General features: G+C 39.2%; 2 protein-coding genes across 3 annotated transcripts; one reads left to right on the top strand and one right to left on the bottom strand.

The window, feature by feature from the left end:
- Nucleotides 1-1,194: 1,194 nt before the first annotated feature.
- Nucleotides 1,195-8,364, bottom strand: RBM7 (RNA binding motif protein 7). Of its 2 annotated transcripts, none has more exons than XM_043482262.1 (5): nucleotides 8,233-8,364; nucleotides 7,170-7,332; nucleotides 6,433-6,520; nucleotides 3,275-3,356; nucleotides 1,195-2,654 (listed from the first exon to the last, which is right to left on the bottom strand). In XM_043482262.1, exons 1-5 carry the CDS (start codon nucleotides 8,326-8,328, stop codon nucleotides 2,295-2,297), a joined length of 789 nt encoding a protein of 262 aa, XP_043338197.1. In that variant the 5' UTR covers nucleotides 8,329-8,364; the 3' UTR covers nucleotides 1,195-2,294. The 2 variants fall into 2 exon arrangements, with proteins under 2 accessions (XP_043338197.1, XP_043338198.1); XM_043482263.1 differs by lacking the exon at nucleotides 8,233-8,364 and adding an exon at nucleotides 7,946-8,062.
- Nucleotides 8,365-8,606: 242 nt separating this feature from the next.
- On the top strand, nucleotides 8,607-9,114 carry C11H11orf71 (chromosome 11 C11orf71 homolog). The gene has a single exon (XM_043482264.1). It carries the CDS (start codon nucleotides 8,658-8,660, stop codon nucleotides 9,054-9,056), a length of 399 nt encoding a protein of 132 aa, XP_043338199.1. The 5' UTR covers nucleotides 8,607-8,657; the 3' UTR covers nucleotides 9,057-9,114.
- Nucleotides 9,115-9,852: the final 738 nt, after the last annotated feature.

Below are 9,852 nucleotides of genomic sequence, written 5' to 3'. Positions count from 1 at the left end.
AGTCCATGGAGAAATTGCCTTTCATGATACCAGTCCCTGGGGTCAAAAAGGTTAGGAACCACTGCCTTATACAGCACATGTATTTAGTTAGGTTACTTTCAACTGGGTGAAAAAAAAGTGAAAAAAGATTCACTGGGACCTCATAAGGGGTGTCCCAAAAACCATTAAAAGAAAAATTTTATTCTGAACCAGTGACCGGTAAATCTATATGAAGGGATCTGACCCACAGGTAAGTCACAATATAGTATTAATTTTTGTTACTATCTACAAATGCTAATGAATAAATTTCCATATAGGTAAGACAAGTGAAACTAACAGGCTCATTAGAGATAATGACCTGAAGAATTCAATGGACTGTACAGTCCATGGGGGGGGGGGGGGGTCACAGTCAGACACGACTGAGCAACTTTCACTTTCATTAAAGACTTCTATTTTAAATTTATTTTTTAATTGAAGGATAATTGCTTTACAGAATTTTGTTGTTTTCTGTCAAACCTCAACATGAATCAGCCATGAAGTGAAGTTGCTCAGTTGTGTCCAACTCTTCGAGACCCCATGGACTGTAGCCTATCAGGCTCCTCCATCCATGGGATTTTCCAGGCAAGAGTACTGGAGTGGGGTGCCATTTCCTTCTCCAGAGGCTCTTCCTCACCCAGGGATCAAACCCGGGTCTCCCGCATCGTAGGCAGACGCTTTACTGGAACTGCTTTGTTGTTGCTTAGTTGCTAAGTTGTGCCTGACTCCTCTGCTGCCCCATGGACCGTAGCCTGCCAGACTCCCCTGTCCCTGGGATTTCCCAGGCAAGAATACTGGAGTGGGTTGCCTTTTCTTCTCAAGAACTGCTTAGAAGGACAGAAACCTCTGATCGTAATGCTCTGTGTGCTAGTAACTGTACAGCTTCACATACCGAGGCACACAAAAGTGTGCATATTTAAAAACAGAGAAACACAAATGTACAAATTCCTAGACACTAGGGAGAGTAACCAAATTAGTTTACAGTGCTTAGAAACATAAACCATGTGTTACTGAAAATCTGACTGTAACATATTAAGTTTGATATGTTCAAAAGGTTTATTTCAAGATGCTCTAAAAACTGACACTTTTAACACCAGGCAATCACTGAATAAAAGTATGTTGCCACTTTTTTGTGTGCAATGTCCCTAAAGTTAGTGATGTCAAAAAAAAAAGACATACTCTTTCATTTTGTTTTCAATATATTAAAAAGCAACATAGTACAAATGCTGTAGTTAATATTAAAAAGGATCCAAATTTTACAAGGAATTAATTTTTATAAACAAGTTCTACAATGAAAGGGAAACAGCATCTTGATACATAAAAGTGTTGTTAAACAAGATTTAAAAATTTTTAAATCAGAAAATGTTTCAGACTAAATTCTTTCAAATGTTCAAACAAAAACAAAAAGTAACCTGTACAATCTCCATAGTAAGATGTGTCCCTGTACACTTGTCCTGGGTACAATGTTAAAATTTTCAAAGTTTGAGTCATAGAGGCAGTACTTTAAAAAGTACATTTTCAGTAAAACATTTTACCATTTATCCAACTATGCACTTATATTTTTGTTCTTCCAGAAATAGGGGATTTAATATTAACACTGTATTTTTACTGTAAAAAAATACATTTAGTGATATTTAACTTCCTGAGTGGCCTCAGTCATACATCGATTTAATGAGCAAATTCTAAAATTTTACAACGAAATAGCATGTGTAGATGTACACTTCTATGCTCAAGATCATGTCACAGAACTTACACCTAAGTTCTCTGAAAAGTTAAATATGGTTTATCCCCAAACTTTATCAAAAAGCTTTCTGTTAGTAAAATGAATCACTGAAGTTAAACATTTTCTCATTTATTAACAAAATACTGAGTCAATTCTGATGATCAACTTGAAAATTTTTCACTATACACCAAAAATCTGATTCACCAACAAGAAGCTTCTTGCAATACAAAAAAATAAGATAATTAAAATATTTTCTTCATAATACAACTAATCCATATAATACATCCTTTACTCAATTGTCTAAAATGATTAGGAATTGTGGCACTTCTTTTGCATAAAACCCTTTCCTCTTTTTAAAACCCTGAGGTGAAAGGCTATGAATGTAATAAAACTAGAACCACAATTCTTCTCATGTCTGTATTGAATTGCTACTGGGTTTTAAAATTTTTACAAAGAAATTGTGGCAACTTGTAAAGCTGCTCTATAGTTTAAGAAAACATTCTCAGAAACAAAAAAAGGACCTAAAATGACCCTATGAAAATCCTTATAACACTTGTTAGTGTCGAGATGAGCGCCATTTTCCATTTCTACCACTGTCTCTTCTGTTATCATAGTCATGACTCCAGCCATCGTGATTCCTGTCTTCATAGAAAAAATCGTCTCTGTTTCCTCTGTAATGATGGTCAGAGAGATCACTGTAACGCTGTTCACGGCTGTAATGTCTATCCATCACGTAGGGATAAGAATTCAGTCTGACTTTTCTCTGTGATGATGGTGTATCTTGGCGCCACTGGGAGCTTGAAGACTGGTTAAAAGTATGATTATGTGACTGAACTGATGGGGAAAATCCTGACTGATCCAGATGTGGAGAACCAAATTTCCCTCCATATGACATCTGTCTCAAAACACTGTTCATCTGAGCGAAGAGGAAAAGAAGAAAATGTTAAGCACAAATATTTCTAGGTATCAAAGGCAACAGACATCTAGCCAATGTTTAAACACAATAATGGAAAAGCAAAATCATTCTTGCCTATCTGAATTTTAAATTAAACACAACTAAAAATAGTAGAAATGGTGAGTGAAATGGACTAGTGAGGAGAAAAACAGAGGTAAGTACTAAGTGGCTAGATCACTGGTTCTCAAATTCTGCCTATGGGAAGATATAAGGCAATGATGGTTTTTTTTTAATGGTTCATAGCAAAATGAAAGAAATACGTTTATAAAAGGTCATATCCCTTTATACTAATTTCTCAATTTAATTTTATTTCACTCTTGTATTTTATTCTGCAGACTATGAAATACACAAGTCTAGGTACCATGAGCCAAGTTGTGATTTGGGCAAAGAAAAGAAAAATACAAATATGAGAAGCAGCTCTTCTATTTATCTTTGATCTTATAAATATATATTTCAGCCTAGTGAAAACTGAAATCTACAAAGATCATGCTAGTCTAACTAAAATTTAAGAAGTTAAAAAAGAATTTTAACTTAAGTATGATTTTTCTTTTTTAGCAACTCAAGTTGAATAATCAGCTTACCACTGCTTGTCTCTGAAAATTTTCTGAAGATGAGAAAGATCTTTGAATTGTCTGTGATGATGGAGTCATGTTATCCACCGTCCTTTCATGAAAAGTGAAAAATAAGAAAATCAACATATAATCATTCATTCAACAAATAAACATGTCAATCATGAGCAAGACACAGTCTTCAAAGATAGGAATCAATAAAACCAACAAGGTATCTGCTCTCAAGGAGCCAGGGGTAGGGATTCAGACAATAAGAGAATTTCACATGGTTATAAATACACAGTAATATACAACTATAGAGGCAAGCTGAGGGGAGAGAGAGGGGATTCTATTTTAGCCAACTGGTCAGGAATGGCCCTTCTAAAAAGGAAATATTTGAAGTGAGAGCTGAACAAGATTACCTGAAGGCAACACATTCCAGCTAAGGGAAGGACTAGCAGTGGTGAGCAAACTATAGTCTGTGGGCCAAACCCAGTTTGTGCAAAGCTTTATTGGAACACAGCCAACCTCTTTTGTTTTTGTGTGGTGCTACAATGGCAGAAGAAACTAGTTCTTTATAGGGAAAAAAAAAAAACCTGTCAATTTACAAAGGAAAAAAAAATTGTCAATCCCTGGGCCAACAGTGCGAAGGCCTAGACTGAGCACTAAAATGAAAAGGATTTGATCAATTAGACATAACAGGTGAGGGAAACAGAAGAAAGAAAAGATAAAATCTAGGGCTATACCCTGGTGGTCCAATGGTTAGGATTCCACGCTCTCATTGCCGAGGGCCTGGGTTCGATCCCTGGGTTGGGAAGATCCCCTGGAGAAGGGAACAGCTATTCACTCCAGTATTCTTGCCTGGAGAATTTCATGGACAGAGGAGCCTGGTAGGCTACAGTCCATTGGGTTACAAAGAGTCAGACATGACTGAGTGCCTTTCAAAGAAAAGAATTACTGAGACAGGAAATAATAATAGGCTTTGGGGAATAAGGAATTCTATAACATAAAGAGAATATTAATTTTAAGGACTTAAACCTTATTTCCCACTTCCTAAAGAAGTAACTTGCTCTACAGAAAAGTTCAGAAAAGGTTTTAATTTTATCTTAAAATACACCATTGGAATCAAACCACCAATTGATTTATCTTATAGTTTAGATCTTTTTATTTAGGGGTCTTTTTTCTTACTTTTCTAAAGCAGAACTATTTTACTTATACTCTACAAAGAAAGCTATTTACACATTCGTTCATTCATTCATTCCACTGAGCACATGGGATCTCAGGTCCCTGTTCAGGAATCAAACCCATGCCCGCTGCAGTGTAAGGGCAGAGTCTTAACCGCTGGACCACCAGGGAACTCTCCTATTTTGTTTTCTTAAATCATATTGTGTCTGTATGCCAATGGGGTAAAAAGTATAATTTTACTTGTAGAGAGTATAAAAATCAGATACATACTAACACTTGATTATAACTATTTACTTGTGTATTTCCCCCCCTCCAAGAATTTCTGCTGCTGCTGCTGCTGCTAAGTCGCTTCAGTCGTGTCCGACTCTGTGCGACCCCATAGACGGCAGCCCACCAGGCTCCCCCGTCCCTGGGATTCTCCAGGCAAGAACACTGGAGTGGGTTGCCATTTCCTTCTCCAATGCATGAAAGTGAAAAGTGAAAGGGAATTTCTAAGACAGGTTAAAAACTTTTTTTCCCCCTCCACCTAAGATAACTTACAAGTTTCTATCATAGTGGTTAGAGATGCTTCAAATTCCAACTGTACTGAAAAGCATTTAAACACAATTTCAGCTGGCAAGAAGAGCATACTCTTCCAGATTTCTGCTTTCTTAGAATTTCACCTTCCAGACTCTTCATATTCATTCACCCACTTCTTTTCAGCTCCTGGCACCATCTTAATCCAAACTATCAACTCAACCCCAACAGCTTCCTTGCTTCTAATACCAATACTTTGCTACCAACAGATTCATAATTGGTCTATATTCACCCTTGTCTCCTTCAATCCATTCTCTCCCAGTGCAACTAAGTAACTCACTAAAATACAAACCTGTTCCTTTTACTATCCTACCAAAAATATTTCAATGTCTTCCTACTGTTCTTAAGGTGAAATTCCAAAATCCTAATTATGACATATAAGAAAGACCGCATGCCATCTGGCCTCTATTTACTCTGACAGGAACACCAACAACTCTCCATTTTTCATTCATTATGATCCAGGTACACTGGCCTCTCTCAGGTTCTCATTCACTTATCTCTCCTTATTAAAACTTTCTAAACACTTTCTACTCATATCATGTGGGTGTGCTCAATCACACTGCCTGGGTTTGAAAACAGGCTCAATGCTTATGAGCAGTTCACACTTGACCAAGTTAACTACAACCCTCATTTTCTTCATACATAAGGTAGAGATAATTCTTACCTCATAAGACTGCTGTGAGGGATAAATGAGATCATAAATACAAAGGACTTGGTGACAAATCTGACAGGTGACAGGATTTTTTAACTCTTTCTTGAATGAACCCCAATACGATTGATAAATTGCTCTAAGGACATACCAGGAAAAAACTATTCCTAGTAAAACATCAGCCTCCCCAAAGAAAACTATTTAAGTAGAAATAAATATGGTACCTTTTCTAATCCTTAGTAACTAAGAGGGATTTTAGAGATCATCTGAATCAACTTTTTTTCCTTACAAATGGAAAGACAGGACCAGAGACTAGCTCAAGGTTACACAATTATTAAGAGACATATTTAGAATCCAGCTTTATGAACTCTTAGTCTGTTTACTAATAGGTATTTTTAATATGCAAGTAACAACCAATTAGTGGTCATAAAACTAATGTGAATTTTAAAAAATAAAGCAGAAAACAGAGGGTAGTACAAATAGCAAGGGTTAAGTAATGTTCTGAGAAATTCTGTGCCAGTATATACATGTATGTGGGCTTGGGTATATGTCTTTACAATGAACATAGTTATACATGTATTTATTTTAAGGGAACTATATACAATGGGCCTGTAGTCCCCTTAGAATAGATACTATGTGTAACTATAACCCAAAATAGCAAATACAGCAGCAGAAAGAGGTAGGAGCATAATGAAGGAAGCCAATCACTCATGTGTTTTTTGAGATCACAACCTAAAAAAATTCCTGAAAAATGATTTTTAAAATAGGTGTAAAACATTACCTGCTAGGAGACGTGGAAGTAGGGCTTGAATTTCCAACATGATGCTGGGGATATGACAAACTGACCTCCTGTGAGGCATGGCTACTTCCTAAATGAAACAATTCGAGAAATTCTTATTGTTAGAAAGTTTAATTTGAAGTTTTGTATTCCTCAGCCCAATCATTCCAAAAAAGGTAGACATAACACTTAAAGTGAAAACCTCAAATTTCAGTAAATTGCTTTATAGTTCAGAGAGAAAACTAAGTGTCTAATACCAGATATATTTTAAACAAAGCGTTACAAATAAGGTACTACCCAATGTATAACAATGTAATAAATACCCAATCTGGCCATAGTACTCTGATCCCCACACTAAATTGTAAAACTGAATACAAGGAAAGTTTCATCCTTACATGATCATGTATCAAAATTTGTAAAAGTAAATTACAAAGCAGTCAGGAAGACTTTCAGGCAATAATCTTTGTGCTTTTAGAGCATGAACCCAAAATCGGTCATTCTAACAATGAAGGTTTATGTTCTGAAAATTACCACTTTCAAAATCCATACTGTCAGTATTTTTATTGTCAATACCCATTTTTAGCGATATATATATAGTTTACTGTTTATAAAGCTTAAACCATTTTCACCCAAAAACAGGTTCTCAAAAAGAGAGGTTCTCTAAAACGGAATAACAAAATTAAAAACAAAAAACAAAGCAGTGAACAATCTCTCTGCCCAAATCATCAGTAAATAGTTACCTGATCTAAACTGAATCTTGATAGGCCTTCCAAAAAGTTTGATTCCATTAAGCAGATTCATGGCGTAAGGAACAGATACTTCATGTTTGAAATTCACAAACGCAAACTGCTTCGGTTTACCATCCTTGTCTTTTGGAATTTTCACTTTAATTACTGGACCAGCCTACAGACACAAAAAATTGTTCAGAATTTCAGTAAGGCAGTTTCAGGAAAATACTCAAATTTCACAGTTTATAATGTAACCATGGACTCTTACAAAACGGATACACACGGATCTCCCTCACGGTTAAAGATCCTATAGATACGACTGAAAATTAGGTTAACTTACTTCGGGGGAGGGAGCCCATAAGGAACTGGAAACCCAATCACTGAATTTACACTTCACTGCACTTTATGACTTTAATGTCGCGGACAACACCCATCGTTTCCCCACTTTGTAGAAATTAACGTTTATCAAGAGCAACAGAAAGTTTTCTTGGACTAAAAGTTCACTTTTGCATTGATCAATCAAACTATTACCAGCTGTTGGAGGGTACAACTGGAGGGAACAAGTTTAACACGTTTTAATACAGATCTTAATACAGAAACACTACAATGCCGCTTTCCTACGGAGTCTGAGTCTGAGCTTTTTCTATGGAGTCTTTCCTTCTGAGTCTGTCTTTGCTGAAACTTTGTAAGAAACTTAAGTGGAAAATGGATAATAACAAATTGAAATAAAATTTACAAGCAGAAGATGAGAAAAGGAGGAAAAGTGCAGCTCAACGAAGGACCCATACGTTTGAGGTTCCTTAAAGAGCCTGAATCTTTACCACAGGAATGCCCGATTGAGAACCCACCACCACCTTTAGTCTTCACTTTGGCCTGAACTAATTAGGGTTCTTCTCAGAAAGCCCCACGTAGCGAGCGCCTCCCTTTCTAAGCGTGACCCCCGCCTCCAGCCCGCCCACCTGTCAGGGTGCCGGGACGCACCGTCCCGCTTCCGCCAAGGAAGAGCCGATCGCCGTTGGGCCGGACCCTAGGCGGGCCGGAAAACGAAAGGAATAGGCTTATCCCAGCCGCTTACCTGGTGGAAAAGCTCGAAGAGGAGCTCCTCTGTCACTTTCGTTTCAAGGTTGCCCACAAAGAGAGTGCGATCAGCTTCGGCTGCCGCCGCCCCCATCTCAGCGTCGCCCCCTCCCGAAAAAGGCCGAAGGGTCGCCGCCGACGCACGCACTGCGCACTCTCAGAAACCCCACGTCCTCGCGCACCCAGGCGTCACCGACGTAAACGTCAATCACGCCGGCTCTCCGCAGTGTTGACGTGCCCTGACGGACTGCGCATGCTCCGAGGAGAGGGCTCGGAGAAGGCTCCTGGTTGCCAGTGCTGTAGTGATGGCTTCCCGTGAAGTCGGTCTCCGCTGTCGAGATCCGCTGAATTGATCTGCGGAGTCGCGAAGGGCCTACCTTGACCGAAAGACGTAACATTAGAAACTACGGGCAGTGTTTGAAGATGGCGCAGAACTCTGTGTCCCTGTCCGCCGGCGATCGAAGGAGCCGGGTGGCTTACCTCAGCGCTTCCCACGGTGACCTCAGCTCATCGGCTTTAGCGTTGGCGATGGTCTCCGGAGACAGCTTCCTCGTTACCAGGCCCGAGGCGATTCTTCCAGAATCTGTTCCTCGATCCTCTGTGCGGCTGAACTTCCGGACCGAGAGCCGTCGGGCGCCTGGTGGCGGCCGAAGCCCGACCCGCTTTAATGAGGGAAGGGAACTGGAGGCGCGGAGCCGAAGCCGACAGGCCAGATTCTCACCTTACCCGGGCCCTGCGGTGAAACTCGACCTTCTAAGAAGTGTCCTGCAACAGCGTCTGGTGGCACTTGGAGGAGTTATCGTAGCCCGTCTTTCGGCTTAAAACCAATATCTTCCTCGGCCCTTCAATTAGCGTGTAAACAAGGCCTCTCTCTAAAATACTTTCTTGGTGCAACCGAAGTCTTCTTTTTAGAGGGGCATCTTTTCTCTAACGTAGCGCATTAGAAAATGTTTGCAGTTACTTGAGTCACACGGTTTTAAATAGCCATGATGATTAGGTTGGAAGGGAGGAGGAGCAGAGATTCCATTGAGGTGGTCACAAAGCTGAGCTGATTGGATCATCCTTCCCAGAGGTCAATACTCCCTTTATCCTCCCAACAAAGAATCACATTTTTCTCTCTTTCCACAAGTCTTACGGACCTCCCTGGCATATTCTCCTACTTTGAGACTTGTAATTCCGAGCTTCCTTAACTGCCTACCTTTCCACCTCGGGCTAATATTACCTTTACTTCTGTTGGTTTATTACTCTGGCACGTCCTCCCACCTATGGTCCTACACTTAATCCTATCATTTTGTCCCTTACACTTCTTCCATCCCCATCCTCCATCCTTTCTTAAGGAATGTCTATAGACTTCAGTCTCTACTACACTAAAGCAACAAAAGCAAAACCTAAACCTTGCTGCTCCTTTAAATTGTTAAACGGATTTACATTTCTTTATGTGCCAAAGGTTCCAAATTAATTTTTACACTGTCATTTTATTACTCGCAGTCAATCCCAGCTTCCTTAATCTGAATCTTGTCCCCAAATAGGCAAAAATTGGAAACCTTCATCTTACAGTCTACTACTGTTAGGAAGCTGATCATGTATTCACTCTAGCATCTTCCTTAAACTTTCCTGT

Source organism: Cervus canadensis, chromosome 11, assembly GCF_019320065.1.
Source record: "Cervus canadensis isolate Bull #8, Minnesota chromosome 11, ASM1932006v1, whole genome shotgun sequence".
Taxonomy (NCBI): Eukaryota; Metazoa; Chordata; class Mammalia; order Artiodactyla; family Cervidae; genus Cervus; species Cervus canadensis.
This window is presented reverse-complemented; position numbering and strand designations above follow the sequence as displayed.